The 22593-nt window shown below is 49.4% G+C and overlaps 1 protein-coding gene across 4 annotated transcripts in view; it reads left to right on the forward strand.

The window, feature by feature from the left end:
• Positions 1-22593, forward strand: part of ABCC1 (ATP binding cassette subfamily C member 1 (ABCC1 blood group)) — a 152179-nt gene that overhangs the window by 64573 nt on the left and 65013 nt on the right. For all 4 annotated transcript variants that reach the window (XM_070779714.1, XM_070779716.1, XM_070779715.1 and 1 more), the window contains exons 6-10: positions 3969-4030; positions 5750-5881; positions 16382-16612; positions 17640-17817; positions 19055-19216. In XM_070779714.1, coding sequence (XP_070635815.1) covers positions 3969-4030; positions 5750-5881; positions 16382-16612; positions 17640-17817; positions 19055-19216 — 765 coding nt within the window. The remainder of the gene's footprint in view (positions 1-3968; positions 4031-5749; positions 5882-16381; positions 16613-17639; positions 17818-19054; positions 19217-22593) is intronic.

Genomic DNA, 22593 nt, shown 5'->3' on the forward strand with positions numbered 1-22593 from the left:
TTGAGCTCCAGTTCCTCTCTTTAAGAATCACCATCTTTAATGTCATGAGGTCTGATGTAAGCAGGGGTTAGCCAACTTTTTCTGTAAAGAGGTAGATGGTAGATAGTTGTAGACTACACAGTCTCTGTTGCAAGTACTTAGTTCAGCTGTAGCTCAGAAGCAGATATGAACAGTACGGAAATGAATGGGCATCACCATGTCCAAATAAAACTATTTTGTAAGCGGCTGGACTGTGGGCCTGAGTTTGCCAGTCTTGACATGAAACATCTGCTTGGTATGTCAGGGTCTGCAGGAAACGGTGGACTTGTTACTGGGGTTACCATTAGAATTAATGTTAATACTGCTAATGTCATCGCTTGAGCTTTTACTCTGCGCCAGGAACTGTCCTGAGTACTTCACAGGCTTTATCTCCTTTACTCTCACCATCACCAAGTAACATGGCCCAGGCCCCTCAGCCAGTAAGTGGCAGGGCTGGGATTCAAACCGCCTTCCAATCACCTTGCTCTGTGTTGCTTCACCTCTGGGTGCCTCCTACCCTGGAACCCGCCCTCCCCCTCCCCACCAGGCTCCTTGTTTTGTTGTTGTTCTCCTCATAGCTTTGACCATTTATCTTTATATATTTATTTGCATCCCTGGTAGCTCAGACGGTAAAGCATCTGCCTACAATGAGGGAGACCTGGGTTCGATCCCTGGGTCAGGAAGATCTCCTGGAGAAGGAAACGGCAACCCACTCCAGTATTCATGCCTGGAAAATCCCATGGACCTAGGAGTCTGGTGGGCTACAATCCATGGGGTCGCAAAGAGTCAGACATGACTGAGCGACTTCTCTGTGTGTGTGTGTGTGTGTGTGTGTGTGTGTGTGTGTGTTGCTTACTGTCCTGGAGGTGATATAGGGCGAGGACCTCACTGTCTGGTCTTGGATGTAATGATGTTTAGCCATCTCCTGGCATATAAGCAGGCCCGCCCTCAGTATTTGTCTAAGAAATAACTGAGTCATTGTCCCAAGCATCTCCTCCTCTCTCTGCCAGCTTTCTTCAGGGGCAGGAACTAGGCGATAGCTGAAGTGCATTTGTGACTCCTTGATAACCTGCCCACTTCCGGGGGAGAAAAAAACAGCCTACAAAGCAAATACCACCACCTCCTCCGGGAATAATGCTGCGGGCTTGGGTTGGAAAAATTGCAGCTTCCATGCTGTCCCAAGGACCTCATTCTTCCTGGGAGTCTCCTGGGGGAGGCTGAGCAGTGTGACTCACCTGACTCCCATTTCCCAGGTGTGAAAACTGAGACTCTGGGGTGAAAGGACTTGCCCAGGGCCATGTAGGTAGAAAGTGCAGGGTTGGGGGATTCAAACTCAGGGCCATCTAGCTTTTGGTTGGTTCGGAATGTAGGTCTGTGGGCCAGCTGCATCTGATGAAAGGTACCCTGATGCCAGGCTCCCACCCCCAGAGAGGGTGATATAGTTGGTCAGGGCACCTGTGTTTATGACGCTCCCCAGGTGATTCTGGGACAGATAGTACTAGTGAAGCCCGGTGGTTCTCAGCTCAGGCTTCATATTTGACTCATTGGGGAAGATTTTCATGATAGAAACTTTCAGCTGTGTGCAACAGTGGACAGCATGGTATAATGAGTGCCATGGACTATTTAATTTATTTATTTAAAATTTTTACCTGCCATGGACTATTTACCCTGCATCACATGTAAACATTTCATTAGGTATCTGCAACAGATAAGGAATTTAAAATTTTTTAAACATTTTATTTTGAAATAATTTGACCCACAAAAAGTTACAAAAATGGTGTTGTTCTTGTATACCCTTCTCCAGCTTTCCACAATAATATCTGAGAGATAAGGATTTTAAGTAATACAACAATGGTACCATTATATGGCCTAACAACTTACTAATTCCTTAATATCACCAAGTATTCCAGAAATGCACTGTGGTGCAGAGTGGTGCAGCCTCTTACGTGGTATTGTTCCTTCTCCACCTGATAGCTGAACCATTTTACACAAAGACATGTCCCCTCATCTCTTTCGTTACCCTGTGTTGTCATAGACAAATGCTTGTTTCTTTCCTTCTGTTTTCAAAACAGTGACTTGGTTCTCTAGTATGTTTTCATCACTGACACCAAGAGGTTTTCCTTCTCTTCCAGTATCAAGGTGGGCTTGTATATTTAAAATGTGATGCGTCTCAATCCTTTTGCCTTACTGTCTGTATTGCAGCTCAAATGGTCCCTTTCTGGGCTCGTGAGAGCCACTTCTGGTTGCATCTGAGGTTTTTTACCTACCCTTGTCTTGTTGGGTGTGACAAGATATTCTGGGCTTATCTTGTACATTTCCTGCCCAGCTACTTGGCCAAGGAGACTGGGAGCTGAAAACAAAAACAAGAATTCAAGTATCTGGACCCACCCCAAACCAGCTAAACCAGGAGTCTCTGGGGAGCGGGGCAGATATAGTGCATTGTCTGAGTGCCCCCAGCCAGGGTGGACAACCGCTTGGGTAGAATGTGTTTCCTCTTCAGTCTCTCTAGTTTTTTTTTTTTTTTTTTAGGATTTTAAAAATATCTTTATTGAATTTGTTACAATATCATTTCTGTTTTATGTTTTGATATTTTGGGCCACTAAGCATGTGGCATTTTTGTTCCCCGAGAGGGATGGAACCCACACCCCCACATTGAAAGGCAAAGTCTTAACCACTGGACCTCCAGGGAAGTCCCTCTCCAGCATCTTATCTCTGAACAATTCTGGGGCGGAGAGCAACGTCCTTGGCTAGTGATCTCGTCGTTAGTCTGGTGACCCCACCTTTGCCAATGCTCGTGTCCCCAGATTTAGACTTGAATGTATCAGCCCTCATGTGCAATCCCAAAGGCTCTGTCTGAGGGCCTTGCCTGTGTGGCCCTGAACTGGAGCATCTTTGTGGCTCTGGGAAAGAGGTTCTTTGAAAGCTTGCTTAGAATCTGTTGATGACTTCCTGTTGCCCTTGGGATGGAGACCAAAATCCCTTATGTGGCTTCCAGTGTAGACTGACCACAGCTTCCAGTGTAGACTGCTCAGGCCCCCTCTTGTTTGCTGGAGCCCACTATGCTCCCCTCTGCCTCGGGGCCTCTGTACACATCAGTTGCTCTGCTGGGACCACCTCACATCTCCCCCTTCACTTAGTCATCCTCTCCTCACTTTGCAGACCCCAGCTTGAATGCCTTCCCTGACCTCCATCAACTGGATCAGCCCAATGAGGTCCCAGTGATCTCACTGGTCATACTGACCTGCCTCTGGGATGTAATCCTTGTCACAGTTGTGGTTTTGAATTTGTTCACGTGATTGATTAATGTTTCTCTCTCCAGACCCTGACTATTTGGGACTCATGTTCTGTCTCCACCGCTTCCAGCTCTGGCACCCTGGGCAAGGCTTTTCATCTCTGCCCCTCGGTGTCCTTAACTACAGAATGGAGACGATGCCTTTATCTAGTTCCTAGTGTGATTATGGGGCTTCCCTGGTGGCTCAGACGGTAAAGCGTCTGCCTGCAATGCGGGAGACCCAGGTTCGTTTCCTGGGTCGGGAAAGATTAAAAGAGATCATTTTCATAAAACATGTAAAACAGAACTGTTACTAGCTAGCAGAGGGTGTTAGCAGTTGGCCTGGATTAGGGTTATGTCTGTTAGTTCAGATTTGTGTATAGTAGGTGCTCAGAAGATACTTGTAGAATGAGTGAGTGAATGAATGAAAGAAAGAGGAATAGAGGTCATACCAGGTTCTGTGAGGATACGAGATAATGCTAGTACTTTGTCTGTGCCTGCCACTTTGTAGATGCTCAATAAATACTGGTGGAATAAATAAATGGACTAATAAATGAATGAACCATTGGCCCACTGGGAGGACCAGGGAGCTGGCTGCTCCCTGCCTGGAGCTGGCATAGACGAGAAGTTTAACCTATCATTTCCTCTGGGTTCCCCACCCTGTGCTCTCTTTCCATAGAATCCTTGCCCGGAATCCAGTGCCTCCTTCCTTTCCAGGATCACCTTCTGGTGGATCACAGGGTAAGTCCTGGCCCCAAAACCTTGGGCGGGTGCTGGGCCACCAGTGTGCAGCTCTCCCTCCCTTGCGCTTTCCGACAGGGATGTGTTCTGAATGTGTGTGCCCTGGGCATGGGTCTCAGAGACACCGACCCTGAGCCCACAGTCATGTGATACATGTATAAATAGCTCGGCCTGGGCAAGAAACTGCACACTCCTGGCTCAACTTCAGATTTGGTTGTTTTTGTTTTGCACTGGGTGTAATTATTATCATTATTCCCCTTCCCCCCCGAGATAAATAATGTTCGCGCTGCCCCCGCCACCCCCTGAAATAAATAACATAGGAAAAGGGGGTGAGAGAAGTGTGTTTGGACCAGTAGCAGCAGAGGCGCCGCCACCTGCAGCTCAGCACACTGCCTGCTCGGCCTCCTTTCGTCTGCATGTTGTTTTCTTCACATTGTCATCATCTTACTGGGGGTTATTTAAATCCCTCCTTCTCCCCCAAGCATTTTTACCTTGTCTTTATGAACTTTTTACACTCTTAATTTAGTGTTTTTCTTAACTGTTTTTCAATTGCTCTTAAAGAAGAGCTCTGGGACAGTTGATGGCGTTTGGACATGGCCTGCAGGTCACGCCAGCCAAGCTCATGTTTCTGATTTTGGTCACTGTCCTCTGGTGATATCAGAGCGTGTCCTTTCTCTTAGGGGGATACACACTGATATTTAGGGGTGAAGGTGTGGAGGGTCTGCAGCCTCCTCTGAAATGGTTCAGAAAAAAGATAGAGGCATACTTCATTACGCTTCCCAGCTACCGTGGTTTTTCCAAATTGAAGCTTGGTAGCCACCTTGTGTCAAATGAGCCTGTTGGCACCCTTTCCCCATCAGCTTTCGCTCACTTTGTGTCTCTGTGTCACATTTTGGTAATTCTCACAATCTTTCAAACGTTTTCATTATTATTATATTTATTATGGTCATCTGTGATCCTTGCTATTCTTACTGGATTTGCTGAAGGCTCAGATGATGCTTAACTTGGCATTATTTAGCAATACAGAATTTTTAAGCTCTGTATGTTACTTTTTAGACATAATACTAGCGTAAATATAACTGTAGTGTGGGAAACCAAAAAAATTCTTGTGACTCGATTTACTGTGATATTCACTTTATCATGGTGGCCTAAAACCGCACCTGTTAGTATCTCCGACATCTGCCTTGTATGTGTTCGCACACATGTGTATCTAGAGACAGAGACAGATAGCAGCACATGTGAAATGTTAACAGTCGTGAGCTTGGTGAAGGGTCAACAGGAATTCTTTGTACAGTTCCTATGGTTTTTCTGTGAATTTGAAATCTTTCAAAATAACAAGTTAAAATACTAAGTTTCCCCTTTTATAATGAAAGTGTTCAAAGCAGAAAAACTAGGCTAATAAACCTTAAACTCATCACCAAATATAATGATGGGTAATGCTCTGCGATATTAGCCTTAAAATTTTTTTTGGAAAGTAAATTAGAAACATCCTGCTACTTTCCTCCTAAATACTCTGTATGTTTGTCTAAAAATGAGGCCGTTTTTCCTGGGGGATCTAACGGAATTAGCAGTAATGATGCCATGTGCCCACATGTCCATTCATACTGAGATTTCCCTGATCACGGCTGCCTGCGGTTGTGTGGGCCGCGGTAGCAGGGAGGGCCATCGTGTCATCTCCTGCTGACTCTCATCGCCTCCCCTCTTGTGTTTTGGCCACAGGATGATGGTCCAGGGCTACCGCCAGCCCCTGGAGAGCACCGACCTCTGGTCCCTGAATAAGGAGGACACGTCAGAACAAGTTGTGCCCGTCTTGGTAAAGAACTGGAAGAAGGAATGTGCCAAGTCCAGAAAGTAAGTGCCAGGCATCTGGCCACGGGCAAGCCGGACGCTCACTAGGTTGGCCTGGTAGCCCCGTCCCTCCACTGTGGCCCGGGATGGTCTCAGTGCCACCCCTCAAGTGTCATAGCCCTGGGCGGGCTGCTTCCCTTCCCAGAACCATGGTTCGCTCACCTGCGAATGGAGTGGAGTCCAACATGTAGCTCAGGCAATTTGGATAGAAAAGAAAAGAGAAAGACGTCAAGTGAGTGGATTCTGTTTGCCGCGACCCTCAGCGACCCCGTCCTCCCGGAGTTGTTTCGTTTCCTCCCCTTCTCTCTGAGCAGCTGGCATCCTGAGCGTTCTTACTGTTTTAAATGGTTCGGTTTAACACGCCAAATCAACTGCTTCTTGAGGTGTTCAGCTTAAGAAGCCCCAATTGAGAGTGATTTGGGCTGTACTGGATTTTTTTTAACAGAGTTTTATTTTTTGGAGTGCTTTTAGGTTAGCAGCAGGTCTGAGCAGAAGCTGCAGAGTTGCACACACTCCTCCCCTGCCCGCTGTCAGGGTACCCCCACCAGAGGGGCACGTCGGTGACGGCCTATAAGACCACACTGAGTACGTGGTTTACATCACTGTTCACTCTCTGTCTTGGATTTCACACCCTCCCCCCTTGCAAGCTGTATGCCAACCCCAAGCTCTGTCATCTGGTTATTTTGGGAGTCAGGCGAGGGCCTCTGCAGCACGTATTGTGTCTTATTTCTTCAAACATAAGACGTTATCACCTGTGCTGTGCATCATTATGATGTCATCACCTGTGTGATGCGCCAAGGAAAAAGGAAAACAGCTGCCAGTTAAACCAGGATGTGACATTGACTTAAGATGCATCCCGCGTCCAGAGAAGCCAGACGAGAACTCGCAAGGGACTCTGATGGCAGGGGGTGGTGTCAGGATGGCCACCTCCTGTGGTCATTATGGCATGGTGCCCGCCTTGGAGCGCTGGCTGCCGAGGCCCAGCCTGGTTGCGTGCACGTGTGCTAAGTCGCTTCATTTGTGTCCGATTCTTTGCAGCCCTGTGGATTGTAGCCTGCTCGGCTCCTTTGTCCGTAAGATTCTCTAGGCAAGAATACCGGGGTAGGTTGCCGTGCCCTCCTCCAAGGGATCTTCCCTACCCAGGGATCAAACCCCTTGTCTCTGGCGTCTCCTGCATTGTTTACCACTTGTGCCCCCTGGGAAGCCCCAAGCCTGGTGCACAGCCCCACAGAGCAGCTGGCCTCCCAGGAGAGGAACCCCGGCTCTCCCAATTCCTTACCTTTTGCAGGAACGCCCAAGCTCCAGGTCTTCAATCTGCATCAGGCCGTGGGTGGGGAATGTGGGACACTGATGCTGCTGGCCACTAGGACATCAGCAGAGGACCTTGTGACTGTCTGCAGTGGCCATGAACAGAGGAGACGTTGTTTCCTGGGAGGTGGGTTGAGCTGAGCCTCTGTGGCCTTCGTGGTGAGGAGGTGCTCTGTGCACATGTGGCTCTGGCTGGGCACCGTGTCTGTGACCCAGATGGAGGTTCTTGGGCATAGTTGGGGTTTCCAGTTCCCTTTGGCCTGGCCTGCAGCCTCCTCCCTGATGAGAAGGTGTCTCCTTAGGCTTTTTCCCACCTGGGGTGGCAGGGGGTCCCCCGCCGGCTGTCCTCTGGGGCTCCGCCCGTGAGCCGGTTGCTGCAGCTGTGGGAGAGGTCAGCAAGGAGACTTGCTAGGAGGAGGACCGGCCTTGCAACGTGAAGCTCCATCACCGGCCTGGCCCTTGGTTGTTTCGTTCAGCAGATAGAGTTGCTGACTGCTGATGTGCTGAGCGTGGTTTTGGCCCTGGAGGTTAAGAGAGTGGAACGGGAGAGACAGGATCCTTGTCTGGTGGAACTTAGATTCCATGTGGGATCCAGGGCTTAAGGAGTCAAACACACCTTATGAGAAGCTGGAGAGAGCGTGAAATGAGATGATGAGATTAACAAGGAGGGGCCATGAGGGCCAGAGTGATCGGGAGCCAATACGGGTTGGGTGGTCAGGGGTGGCCCCTCTGAGTGGAGATTTGGTGTCGAAGGAGGGAGGGAGCTTTGCAAACGTGGGAAAGGGCTTTCCATTCGCAGGAATAGCTAGTGCCAAGGTCCTGAGGTAGAGGTGAGGTGGCGTGCTGACGGAGCAGCACAGGGCTTGTGTGGCTGAAGTGCAGTGAGAGGTGGGGAGAATGGGAGGAGAAAAAGCAAGAGAAGTATTTGCAGGGTTCATAGGCTATGGAACTGGGCTAGGGTTTGATCCCAGATGTGGTGAGAGGACAGGTGGGCTTTTTGCAGGGCAGTGGCACATCCTCCGGGTCTTCCTTGTGGCATGTGAGATCTTAAATTGTGGCACGCAAACTCTTAGTTGCCGCACGTTGTGGGATCTAGTTGACTGATCAGGGATCGAGGCTGGGGCCCTTGCATGGGAAGTGTGGGGTCTTAGCCACTGGACCACCAGGGAAGCCCCCAGGCGTTCTGTTTTGTAACAATCAGTTGGGGTGCTCTGGGGATGGTGGATCGTGGGACGAGAATCGAGGGAGATGGGTCCCTGGCTCTACTCCTGGAGGTGTGAACCATGCCAGCACCTGTGACCCCTGGGGTGTGGGTGTAGGTGGGGAGAGTCTCCTGGGCTCCCTGGGGCTCCTGGGGAGCAGGGGACCAAGGCCTGGGCTGGAGGGCCGCCTTGGCATCTTGGGCTCAGGCCTCCGCCTCCTCTCCTCACCCCTGAGCGCCTCCTCTCAGGGCAGGTCCTAGCTGCTTCCCCCACTCCCCTGACTTTTGGGTTTTAAAATCCAGTTGTTCATTGGGTTTCATCAGATGATTTTGAGTATAACAAAAAAAGAGTGGAAATTTCTCAACTTAACGGCCTCCCATAGATTAAGGCCACTCTGGACTATGGTTCCTGTTGGAACGACTATAAAATGATTTGGCAGCTCTGAAAAAGACTTGGGCAGTTTTTAAAAAAAAAAAAAAAACTTAGGGACTTCCCTGGTGGTCCAGTGGTTAAGACTTCACCTTCCAATGCAGGGGTGGGGTCCAGGTTTGATCCCTGGTCCAGGAGCTGGGAATCCCACATCCCTTGTGGCCAAAACACCAAAACATGAAACAGAAGCAATATTGTAACAAATTCAATAAAGAGTTTAAAAATGGTCCACATCAAAAAGTATCTTTTTAATTTATTAATTTATTTTAATTGGAAGCTAATTACTTTACAGTATTGTGGTTTCTGCCTTACATCGACATGTATCAGCCACGGGAGTTAAACAGTTACGATACCAGCCAGCCATTCTACTCCTAGGTATATACCTGAGAGAACCGAAGATGTATGTTCATGAACTCGGGCAGAGATGTTCATAGCAGCTTTGTGTGTGGTGGTCAGAGCTGGGAGGAACCCAGACAGCTGTTAACAAGTGAGTAAGTGATAGTTTGTCAGTCGTGTCTGACTCTTTGCAGCCTCACGGCCTGCACCCCGCCAGCTTCCTCTGTCCATGGAATTCTCCAGGCAAGAATACTGGAATGGGTTGCCATTTTCTTCTCCAGTTAACAAGTGAATAGGTGTGCAAATCTTGGTGTAGCCATGCAAGGGAGCACTTCTGAGCAATACAACAGAATAAACTATTGATACACTCAGCAACATGAAAATCTCTAATTAAGCTGCGTGAACAAAGCCAGGCAGCGGTACCTACTAGGTGATTCCTTTTATGTACAAGTCAAGAAACATGAAAGCAAGTCAGTAGTGACAGAAATCAGATCAGTGGTGGCCTGAAGGAGGAGGAGGTGGTCAGATGGGAGGGAGAAGTTCCAGAGAGAGGAGAGCCCTGTGGAGGTGATGGGCGTGCTCATTGTCTTGATTTCCCTGGTGGTCTGACAGGTGTGTAAATATGTCCATAAGGTTGTGCACTTGAGGTGTCTGCATCGGAACCACCAGGGAAGCCCTGATCTTATATCAGTTATACTCATAAGAAAGCAGTAGTGTTTAAAGAAGGGGTGACCATGTTAACTTAATTGTCTGTATTTCATAAAGGAATGCAAACAGCAAATAACAAACAAAAAACAAAAGGCTCCAAAATACAGGTGTTAAGCTGTGGTTCCCAACCTTTCAGATCCATTGCCCCCTTTAATAAGAAAGACATTATTATTAAAGATATTAAATATAGATATTAGTATAACACCTCCTTAAATGTAAGGTAATCCATTAAAATAACCCAACCATGTGTCTTAGTTTAAAAGTCAACAAAATGTTCTTGCTAAGCTTTAAAGCTACAAGGTGAGTGATTTGTAATGAATCGCCACGTGTGTCTGTGTAAACGCTCAGGCAGGCACTAGAACAGAGATCGAGGAATTGCTGTGTGCTCATAAGTGGAACCTTTTCTGCGGCAGCTGCAAGTTCTGACCAACTGGGTCTGGTGGTTCTGGAGACCAGAACCATCATCACCCTCACGCACAGGGTTTTGCAAAGTGGCGATTCATACTTGGCAAAGTTCTGAACAAAACTTAAATTTGCACGCTGACTGCAGTTCTAAAAAATCGAGGTGTATTTCATCTTGCAAAAAAAAAATACTTGCTGTGTATGGATTTATCTCAGTCTTTCCCAGCATTAGGGTCTTTTCCAATGAGCCGGCTCTTTGCATCAGGTAGCCAAAGTATTGGAGCTTCAGCATCAGTCTTTCCAATGAATATTCAGAGTTCATTTTCTTTAGGATCAACTGACATGCTGCAGTCCATGGGGTCACAAAGTGTCAGACACAACTTAACGACTGAGCAACAATAACAGCAGTGAATTTATGCTGAAGATGGAGTTAGAGTCGAGATTTGGGTGATTTGGGGTGCTTCCCTGTTGGTCCAATAGTTAAGACCCTGTGCTTCCTAAGATCCCACAAGCCGCACAGCATGGCAAAAACAAACAAATCCATAGATTTGGGTGATTTTAGGCAGACTCTGCAATGAACATGAACTTGGGCAAACTTCGGGAGATGGTGAGGGACAGAGAGGTCTGGCCTGCTGCTGTCCATGAGGTCGCAAAGCGTCAGACATGGCTGGACGGCTGAACAACAGCAGGGCAGGCTCTTCACCTCCATGGGTGCCTGGTGGGATTGTCTTCCTCTGGTGTGGTCCAGTACGTCAGTGGTTCCCAGCCTTTTTGGCACCAGGGACCAGTTTCGTGGAAGACAGTTTTCCCATGAAGCAGGAGGTAGGGGATGGTTTCATGATGATTCAGGAGCATTACATTTATTGGGTGCATGCTCGGTTGGTAAGTCATGTTTGACTGTTTGTGACCCCACAGACTGTAGCTCGCCAGGCTCCTCTGTCCATGGGATTTTCCAGGCAAGACTACTGGAGTGGGTAGCCATTTCCTTCTCCAAGGGATCTTCCTGACCCAAGGATCAAAGCTGCCTCTCCTGTGTCTCTTGCATTGGCAAGTGGGGTCTTTACCACTGAGCCATCTGGGAAGCCCTAACTTTATTTCTGTGATTGTTACGTCGTGATAATGTGGTAATAATACAAGCGGGGGAGAGCAACTGTAAATAGGGGTGAACCTCCACTTGCTCATCGGCCCCTCACCTCCTGCTGTGCAGCCCATTCCTAACAGGCCGCCGACCAGTACCAGGGCTGGGGACTCCTGCTGCATGTCAGAGGGAGCCTGGTCTCTGGCCCAGGCACTGTCACATCAGAGGCTGAGAAACCCCCTTGACGGCCTGTTCTTGAGAAACAAAAAGTACTCTCCAACAGCAACAACAACAGAAAGGGGGAGAATGATCTTGAGTTGTTTGTATGTGTATGGGACACAGTTAAAATCCTACCAGCTGTACTTTAGTTGGGGTGGGGAGGTGGTTGCCACGCCCATCTGTGGTTTCCAAAACCATCATCCCTACAGCTCTGAGGAGGATGAAAATGTGCATTAAGGGTGTTAAGTTCTTTCTCTGCCCCTCTGTATTACACTGGATATTACGGATCAAAGACCATGCTCAGAGTACATCCATAAAATTGACTGAGCTATGACCTTTTTCAGTTTGAGATTTTTGCCTTTGGCCACAACGTTAGAGATCTTATTTATTTTTTTATAACAAATGACAAGCACAGCCTTGTGCTTGTGGGAGCACATGGGAGCTCCTCGTGGGCCTCTGGTTGGTTCACTCCCTGCCCAGTCTGCTCTGGTTCCTTGAAGTTCTTGGAATGGCTGCCTCACCTCTTTTCAAAATCCCTCAGTTCCAGGCCATGCTGATCCGGTTCCTCCTGCCTAGAGTGCCCTTTCTCTCCCCGAGTGGACTCGCTCCCTCATCCTGCAGGTCTCAGCTTTGATGTCACCTCCTCCAGGAAGCCTCCATGATATACTCCCCTCCACACACAGAGTGATCAGTTTCTCTCACAGGGCTGCTTGATGGCGGGGCTTTCCCCATGGCTCAGCCCCAAGCAGGGCCTTTGTGGAGGAGAGATCGATGGGCAAGTTCCAGCTTCCAGCTTCCCCACCCTTCCTGTTCCCCTGTCCTGGGCAGTTTTCTCCTGACTCAGACCTTCCCTCTCCAACTTTCCTTCCATTCCCGGCCAGACCATCCAGATGCCCAGCTTTCTTCCTCCCTCCGAGAGCGCCTGCTTCCCTTGAAAGCCTCTTGTTCACTGGATTTTTTTTCTCTCCTGACTCGCTGTAGCTGGTCCCGCCCACTGTTCTTCCACCCAGGCCTGAGCCTTCCTCCTCTCTGCCCATCTGAGACCTTCCCCCAGGCCCTTTGGCTGCCCGTGTACTGGCCCGCCAAAAACAGCCCTGTGTCAGCGGCAGGGCCCAGCTTAGGACGTGGTGCAGAGAATGAATGGGGGGTGTGGGGGACGAAGCCACTTCCTGTCCCCCTGCCCTGCCTGTTGTCCTCCTTTCCAAGAGGGCATGTGTGTGCAGAATGAAATCACACTAAAAATCCCCGCCAGGATCCCAGCTTCAGGGCAAGTCAGTGAAGTGAGCGGGGAAAGAGCTTTCACTGACAACACAAGAGTAGTGATAATCCTCTGTGGTTGGTAGAATGTCCCCCCACCAAAAAAAAAAAAAAAAAAAAAAATCCGCATCCTGATCTCCAGAACCTGTGTATACGTTACATGGCAAAGCTCAGCTCAGGGTGTGCCCAGTCATGTTGAACTCTTTGTGACTCCATGTGACTCCTGTAGCCCACAGGACTCCTCTGTCCATGGGATTTCTCAGGCAAGAATACTGGAGCAGGTTGTCATTCCCTTCTCCAGGGGATCTTCCAAAGCCAGGGATCAAACCTGCGTCTCTGGTGTCTCCTGCATTGGCAGGCAGGTTCCTTACCGCTGTGCCACCTGGGGAACTGGCAGAGTCCCTTTGCAAATGTGATTAAGTTCAGGATTCTGAGAAAGGCGACTATGCTGGTTTTTTTGGGTGGGCCTGATGTAATCATCATGAAGGTCTTTATAAGGAGGAGACAGGAAGTCAGAGAGGCAAAGTGTTGAGCTGCTGGCTGGACGAGGAGGCAGGAACTCCGTGCCCAGGTGTGTAGGCATCTTCTAGATGCTGGGAAAGGTGAGAACAGCTTCTCCCCTGGAGCCTGCAGGCCAGCTTAGACTTCTGACCTCTACAGCTATGAGATGTGAGGTTCGTGTTGTTTCAATCCACTCGTTTGTATTCACGGGTCGCAGCAGCCACAGGCAATCCTACAGCTTCACCCAGAATTTACGTTTGAGTCTGGACGCAGCGGGAGGCCAGGAGTGGAGCCGAGGTTGGGGAATGAAGCGCTTTAGGAGGATCCCATTGGCTGCCATGCAGGGCCTTGGTTGTCAGGGAACAAGAGTGGAAGGAAATGGGGGAGCAGGGAGGGGGCCCCAGTCATGGTCACTTGTGTGGGTCAGAGGCCGTGGTGATGGATAGCATGGATGGATGACTGCACACACATCCCAGGAGTGGGACATATACGACACACACCTGATTGGACCTGGGAGCTTGGAGGAAAGGGGATCAGGGAGGAGTCCCATGTTTCTGGTTCTTTCCTGAGGTGGGAGCATCGAAAGGAAGGATCCGGATTTCACAGAGCCCAGACTAGTGCCTGGATCTCTTACCACTTCCCAGCTGGTGCCAGTGGTAAAGAACTTGCCTTCTAATGCAGAAGGTGTAAGAGACGCAGGTTCAATCCCTGGGTCAGGAAGATCCACTGGAGGAGGGGTTGGCAACCCACTCCAGTGTTCTTGCCTGGAGAATCCCCATGGACAGTGGATCCTGGCGGGCTGCGGTCCAGAGGGTCACAAAGAGTCAGACACGACTGAGTTTCTTAGCATGCATGCACGTACAGACCAGTGCCCATGGTTTGGAGTAGGGATAGGGGAGGGAACCAAGGCAGATCAGGAGGCTGTGGTCTCCAGGAGGGCGTTTCAGCTGATCTAGGTTGTTAGGTGTGGCTTGGATGGAAGAGGCAACAGTCCCCTGTGATTAAGTGCTGTTCAGTGAGCTCCTGCTATGGACCAATTCTATAAATTGTGAACCTTACGACTGTGTGCAGAGGAAGCTTATGTGCATATTTCAAGGCTGGAGCTCACATTTGGCCATTTGAGGGTGTTGCTTTGACTGCATTTTGTGGGAGAGGGAAACAACCTATTGCTACATAACAGGTGACCCCAAAATGTAGCAGGCTTAAGGAAGAATGAACATTTACTGTCTCATACTGTGTCTCTGGGTCAGGGATCCGGGATGGGTCTGGCTCGGTGGTTCTGGTTCAGGGTCTGTCATGGCTGCAGTCATCTGAAGGCTTGGCTGGGGGCACAGATCTTCTTCCACGTTGCACATGGTGGGCGTCACTGTGCTGGCTGTTGGCAGAGTCTCACCATGGGGTCTTCTCCAGAAGGCTGGTTGAGTGTCCTCATGACCTCGTGGTTGGCTTTGCCCAGAGTGAGTGATTCACGAGAGGGCAGGACAGAAGCCACGATGTTTTCTGCAAGCTAATCTTGCAGGTGACAACTCTTTCTCCATTTTTTGACAAAGTTGTGAAGTCATTTCTCCAATATCCTATTCCGAGTGGGAGGGGACTTCACAGGGGCGTGTATGAGAGTTCCGATTTCTCAACATCCCTGAAACCTTGTTATCTGACTTTTTGATGAAAGCAATCCTAGTGGGTGTGAAGCAGTGTTTCATCCTGGTGTCGGTTTGCCTTTCCCTGATGACGTAAGGAAGTTAAGCAATATTTCATGTGCTTATGCCATTCACATGTCTTCTTTGCACCTTTTAAAATTGGGTTGTCTTTTTTCTTACTGGGTTGTTAGAGTTCTTTATTTGCTCTATTTATCAATTCAAGTCCCTTATCAGATTTTTGATTGGCAAATATTTCCTCCTATTCCATGGGTTGTCTTTTCACTTTCTTGGTAACACCTTTTGAAGCACAGAAGTTTTTGGTTTTGATAAAGTTCAGTTTATTTTTTCTCTTGTTGCTTGTCCTTTTGGTGTCGTATTTAAGTATCCATTGCTAAATCCAAGGTCATAAAGATTTTGCCCCTTGTTGCCTTCTAAGAGTTTTACAGTTTTAGTTCTATGTTAAGTCCTTCATCCACTTTGAATTAATTTTTATATACGGTGTGAAGTAAGGGTCCAGCTTCATTCTTTTGCCTGTAGCTATCTAGTTTTTCAATACCATTTGTTGAAAAAACGATTCCTTTCCCATTGAATGGTCTTCACAACTTTGTCAAAAATCAGTCGAGTTTATTTCTGGATTTTGAATTGGGTTGCATTGATCTCTGTATATGCCCCTCCTCATGCCTGTCTTGGGGGTTTCCCTGGAGGCTCAGACAGTAAAGAATCCACTTGCAATGCAGGAGACGTGGGTTCGATCCCTGGCTTGGGAAGATCCCCTGGAAAAGGGAATGGCAACCCACTCCAGTATTCTTGCCTGGGAAATCTCATGGCTAGAGGAGCCTGGTGGGCTACAGTCCTTGGGGTCACAACAGAATCGGACATAACTTAGAGACTAAACAGCAGCAACATGCGCGTCTTGATTATGGTTGTCCGGTAGTAAGTTTCGAAATTGGAAAATGTAAATCCTCCAACTCTGCTTTTCTTATTTAAGATTCTTTTGGCTCTTTTCAATCCCTGGAGCTTCCATATGAATTTTAGGGTTAGCTTGTGCATTTGTACAGAGCGCTCGGATTCTGATAGAGATTGCGTTGATTCTGTAGGTCACTTTGAGACTGGCGCTTTTCTGAGCCCTTTACCTACAGTAAGTCATTTAGTTTTCACAAAAGCTCTGGGAGGCAAGTCCTACTTTTCCCCCCATTGTACAGATGAAGAAACTAAGAGCTAGAGAGGTTAAGACACTTGCCTGAAGTCACACAGCTGGCTGGGGTCCTGAGTCTGTGGTCGTAACCGCCACGCTCAGCTGCTTCTCCGCAGTGACTGGTTTTCTGGGGCCAGGCCTCCGTGGGGGTGGGCTTCTCCGGTCCTCTCCCGGCTGGTGGGCTGAGGCCCTGGCAGACCCCACAGCCGCTCCTCACTCCTTGTCTTCCAGGCAGCCGGTGAAGATCGTGTACTCCTCCAAGGACCCCGCCAAGCCCAAAGGAAGCTCCAAGGTGGATGTGAACGAGGAGGCCGAGGCTCTGATTGTCAAGTGTCCCCAGAAGGAGCGGGACCCGTCCCTGTTCAAAGTGTTATACAAGACCTTCGGGCCCTACTTTCTCATGAGCTTCTTGTTCAAAGCTGTGCATGACCTGATGATGTTTGCCGGCCCAGAGATCTTAAAGTAAGCCCCCCACCCCACCCCAGCCGGGCAGTCCTTTGCATCCTTGACCTTCCACTTGCGACACCCCTCACCCTCCCCTGGGGTCACACGCTCAGGGTTCTCTGGGCTCAGAGCCAAGTTTCCCCATCCTCACTGGCTTTGCCTGATCTTTGCTTTAATAAGCCGTCTTAAAGCCTTGTTAAACCACGATGGTTGTAAGAAACAGAAACCTTCAGGCTCCCCTGAAGCCAGAAGGGAGAAGACGGAGGCTTATCTTGGGAAGTCAACAGCAGGGATGTAGGGTAAGGGAGTTAGAGAAGGCAAGGTTCCGGAAAAGAACGAGACAGGTACTTTGCAAGAACAGCTCACCTTTAATGAGGTGAGAAGGGGCAGCAGTCACGTTAGTGAGCCGCTGCACTAACCCAAGAAAAGAGTAAGTATATATAGGCATATATGTGGAAAGCTACTGTCTTAAGGGGCCTGTTCTTCTCCAAGGTTGTTCAGATTAGTGAGGCTGGGACCAGCTGGGAGCTGGGCGTAATCAACCTTACTGTCCATTGTTTTCTTCGGGTGAGAGTTCTTTGTTTTGCATAGAATGGTGGGGAGGACCCTAGGAGAGTTTTCACTCCAGGCTATTTTGAGCTCTGTTAACTTTCCTTCAAGGGAGTGTCAATTGTGTGAAAGCTGCAGCTGAAACTGGAAAGGAGGTTTCCCTCTCTCCCTCTCTCCCTCCCTCCCTCCATCTCTGCTTCTGTCTCTCTAGGGCCACTCATTTGTTCTCTTTCCCTCCTTCCCTCTGCCCTGTGCTCCCTGCTGGGTCACTTTTGCCTGATGAGGCAGAGCGGTCAGTGTGAGGAGCCCGGGGCTTCACCCCTGCACGGGCAGCCCCGTGTGGGTTGGGCTTCCCATCCTTGAAACTGAAGCGCGAGTGCCCGACTCACCTGGCTGGCTCGGGAGAGCGTCACTTGCCAACACCAGAGGGCTTGACCTGTGAGGACACGTGTTGTCACGGTCTCTCACGCCGGGTTCTGTCCTCGCTGCCGCACAGGTTGCTCATCAACTTCGTGAACGACAAGAAGGCCCCGGAATGGCAGGGTTACTTCTACACGGCGCTGCTGTTCATCAGCGCCTGCCTGCAGACCCTGGTGCTGCACCAGTACTTCCACATCTGCTTCGTCAGCGGCATGCGCATCAAGACTGCCGTCATCGGGGCCGTGTACCGGAAGGTGGGGCGCGGCCCCCGCGGGACCCTCGGGGGGCCTGGCCAGGTCACCTCTCAGGCCCAGCTTGCAGAGCAGTGGCATGAAGGTGGTCTGAATGGCTGTGGTTTGGCAGGGGGTGACCATCAAGCTTGACAGCTTAGCAGAGCTGCTCCTAGAGGCTTGTCTGGGGGTGGGGGTGGTGCCCAGGAGCCCCCCTGCCCGGGTCCACTGTGGGTAATTGCATTTCTTGACTTGGGACGATCCAGATCCTTGCCCTGCTGTTAATGTACTACGTGTGAGCGTGTTCTGACTCTCCATTTGAACTGAGAAGATGATACCTTCCCTGGATGAGAGACCCTCAGCACAGACAGCCTTAAGGGAACTGAATTACCTCCTCGGTCCCTTCATTTCTTAGCCTCTGGGCCCCACAGGTTAGGAAGAGACTCTTCGGCAACTGGTAGAGAAAGATGGATTTGATCATTGGCTCTTAGCCGTGTCTGCATGTTAGACTCAACCAGAGAGCTTCAGAAACTTCCAAGGACCAGGCTGCACCCAAATCAAGTCAGAATCTCTATTGGGGGGTCGGGGGCCAGGCATCAGTATTTCTAAAACTCCCTAGGTGACAGCATGAAACCATCGAGAGCCAGGGCGAGTTTAGCCCTCCGGGATATGTTGGCAGTGTCTGGTTGTCATAACTGGGGGTGGGGGCGGTGGTGGAGTGGGGCGTGTATCTAGGGGGTGGAGACTGGGGATGCTGCTGAACGTCCTGCAGTGCACAGGACAGCCCCCCAGAGAATCATCTGACCTCAGGTGTCAGTAGTGTCACAAAGGAGAAACCCTGGCTGAGACCTTGGTCCTTCAGGGTGAAGTGGGGACCAGCATTGTCAGCATCTCCTGGGGGCTTTTAGCAATGGATAGTCCCCCTCCAGTCTTACGGAATCAGAAATTGCCTCATAACAGACTCCCTGGGGTGGTTGTGTGTACACGTACACACTCAAGTGCATGAAGCCCAGGTTTAGGCAACCTCTGAGGTCCCTTCTGTACCGAAGAGCTCAGGATCGGGGAGGCAGTAGGTGCTGTCGATAAGAGACGGGCCTTTGTGACGAGACACACGGGCTGGGAAGGCAGATAAGCCTCCAGGGGAGGAGAAGGCAGCGACCTCTCGGCTGGTGCGCTGTCTCCTTCCTCCACGTGGGCCTGGACGGGGGCCCTGGCTGTCTCCCACCACACCCACCCTCTTTCCCTCTCCTTTGTCCCGCAGGCCCTGGTGATCACCAATGCAGCCAGAAAGTCCTCCACAGTCGGGGAGATCGTCAACCTCATGTCCGTGGACGCCCAGAGGTTCATGGACCTGGCCACATACATTAACATGATCTGGTCAGCCCCTCTGCAAGTCATCCTTGCCCTCTACCTCCTGTGGCTGGTGTGTGTTTGACGTCATTCCGTGGCACATGGGGAGGGACCTCCATGTGTGGGCAGTGGGGGGGACGAGGGAGTGGGTGCCAGGGATGAGAACCTCTGTAGCTCACTGTCATTTCTTTAAAAAAAAAAAAAAAAAAACACAAACTTTTGTTTTGTATTGGGGTATAGCCGATGAGCAATGTGATAGTTTCAGGTAGACAGCGAAGGGACTGAGCCACACATATACATGTACCCATTCTCCCCCCAAACCTCCCTCCCATCCAGGCTGCCACGTAACATGCTTGCTGGCGTTTCTTGACATCGTTCACATTTTATTTTCTGGCTTGTCAGCCAGCTCCTGGATATTTTGTTCCTTTCTTCAGTTGTTGGGCTATGTTCTCTCGGGTGGCATGGTATTTATTTGCACGTGTCTCTTCTTGACGGTGTGTGTAGTTAACCACCCTATGACATATCCATTGTATTTCTCCCTCTGTGTCTTCCCAAAGACTCAGCAAACTCCTTTATTCATGAGTCCTAAGTTATGTTGGTCTTTCGGTTGCAGGGGGTAGAAGTGCATTTTAGAGCAACATAAGCAAGTAAAGGGAATTTTATGGGTGGGGGTAACTGAAGAGTCTAGGGGACTGGCTTCAGGTATGGATGGATCTTGGAGATCTGGCAGTGCTGTAAGGACACAATCTCATGCCCTCATCCTTTCTTAGCTTGGTGTTTCTCTGAGTTGATTTCGTTCTCAGTGGGATTTCTTCACACGGCTTCCATAGCTTTGGGTTTATAGCATCTTCACAGGTGTTGGTGCCAGACAAAAGAGAAGATACTCCTTTCCCGTTTGTCTCAGTCAGACTCCCAGGGAGCACTGTGGCTGAGCACAGTCCTAGTCGCATCCTTGAAAAAATATCAGGCTGAAATAGGCAGCATTCTCTGATTGGCCAGCCTGGGTCACGTGTTCTCTCTCAGTGTGAACAGGGTGTGATTGACAGCCCTTCCACATGGGGAAGGGCACCTCCCAAAGTATGAAGATGATGAGCCAAGATGCTCTTAGCCTAATCCAGGCCTTACTCTTTCTACCTCTGGGCCTTTGCACATGCCTTTCCTTCCACCAGGAATTCCCTTTCCTCCCTACTGATGACAAGAACTTCCAGACTATCCCAGACTTTAAGGCTGTGATAAATACCACTTCCACTGATTTTTTCCCCCTTTTAATTAGGTGGACTTCTTCATCTGGCAGGTGTCTTGGGGCATCTACTTCCCCAGAAAGTGCTGTCGTGGAACAGTCCTTTTAGAATTGCCTTCAGGGTTGATTTGTGAACCACTAAGAAAATGGCTTTATTTTAAATGAGAGTTGCTGAAAGTGTTATTGATACGTGGGGCAGGATAATTCTTCACTGTTGGGGGCTGATCTGTGTGTTGTAGTATAGTATGTTTAGCTGCCTCCCTAGCCTCTCCCCAGGAGATACCAATCACATACCACCTCTTCACCCCCACACTCCCACCGCCACTTGCGAAAAGGTCTCCAGACGTTTTCAGATGTCCCTTGGGGGAATATACCTCACTGGTAGGGAACTGCTGCTTTAGACCAAAACCAGGGAGAAGGCAATGGCACCCCGCTCCAGTACTCTTGCCTGGAAAATCCCATGGACGGAGGAGCCTGGTAGGCTGCAGTCCATGGGGTTGCTAAGAGTTGGACACGACTGAGCGACTTCACTTTCACTTTTCACTTTCATGCTTTGGAGAAGGAAATGGCAACCCACTCCAGTGTTCTTGCCTGGAGAATCCCAGGGATGGGGGAGCCTGGTGGGCTGCTGTCTATGGGGTCGCACAGAGTCGGACACGTCGGAAGCGACTTAGCAGCAGTAGCAGCAGCAGCAGGGTTTCTCTGACAGTCAAGAACATAGGATAACAGGCAACAAGATGGCTCTGAAATCGGGCTGCCCTGGTTCAGATCCTTCCTCTTGCTGCCCTTATGGCTTAATGTCACTACGTCTTGATGTCCTCATCTGTAAACTGTTGACAGTCAGGAAACGTCATTGCAGTGATTGATGTCAGGACAATTGAATGAATTGCTGCCGGTAGTGTTCCCTGAGCCATACGTGGTACAGAGATGTGCCTGGTGTCTTTTAACTATGATTTGCTTTCAGAGTTGATTCTGAATGCTTCAGATTGTTGGTAGAAATCACCTTCATTCTTAGAGGTGGATTAATCGTCACTGAGCAGAGCTGCATCACAGAAAACATTTGGAGCAGTTGTTGTTGTTCAGTCGCTCAGTTGTGTTCAACTCTGTGACCCTATGGACTGCAGCACACCTGGTTCCCCTGTCCTTCAGCGTCTCCCAGAGCTTGCTCAGACTCATGTGCATTGAGTCAGTGATGCCACCCAACCATCTCGTCCTCTGTCGTCCCCTTCTCCTCCTGCCTTCAGTCTTTCCCAGCATCAGGGTCTTTCCAATGCATTGCCTCTCTGCATCAGGTGAACCAAGTATTGGAACTTAAGCTTCAGCATCAGTCCTTCCACTGAATATTCAGGGTTGATTTCCTTTAGAATTGTCTGGTTTAATCTCCTTACTGTCCAGATGACTCTGAAGAGTCTTCTCCAGCAACATAGTTTGAAATCATCAATTCTTTGGCACTCAGCCTTCTTTATGGTCCTACTCTTACACCCATACATGACTTCTAGAAAAACCGTAGCTTTAACGAGACAGATTTTTGTTGGCAAAGTGACGGTAGAGCAGTAGTTTGGAGCAGTAGAGCGGCTTTTTGGTAACTGGGACTGGAGCACCCAAGGCTGACTCCTTGGAAGGGACTAACATGCTTACCCTCTGGTTCTGACCGTCCGTCTCAGCTGAGAGCGTATACACTGGGCAGACTCCTCAGGCTGTCTCTTCTGATGTGTGTAACGTGCAAGTTGAAAAATGTCGATCAGTATCTTGCCTCAGTCATGATCTCTTAACCTTTCTGAGGTGCAGTTTCCTTAATCTGCAAATGGGACCACAGAACAGTCTATAGCTTCTCATCTACAAGTCCTTGTATCAAAAAGCTCTAAAAACCGAAAGTGTTTCTTAACTCATTTGGTGGCCAGACCTGACCTGAACAGATGTGTGATTTATCATCTTGATTATCCCTCTCAGTGGGAATTTTCCCATTTGCTACTGAAAAAAAGAATTGCATTTGCTTATGGAATGCTGTTCCATGGCCTGGTGGGGTACGATATACAGGCATATCCACCTATGTCAGGGGGTCCTAGGACTCCAGCAGGTTCATGATTCGCTAGGGTTACAGCAAGATTAACAAAGGTTGAAGGGGGATCAGGGACAAGCTTCCAGGCGTCCTCTCACCCTGGAGTCAACAAGAGGTACTTAATTCCCCAGTTTGGATGCTTGTGACAACA

Source organism: Bos indicus, chromosome 25 (assembly GCF_029378745.1).
Source record: "Bos indicus isolate NIAB-ARS_2022 breed Sahiwal x Tharparkar chromosome 25, NIAB-ARS_B.indTharparkar_mat_pri_1.0, whole genome shotgun sequence".
In the NCBI taxonomy this organism is placed as follows: Eukaryota; Metazoa; Chordata; class Mammalia; order Artiodactyla; family Bovidae; genus Bos; species Bos indicus.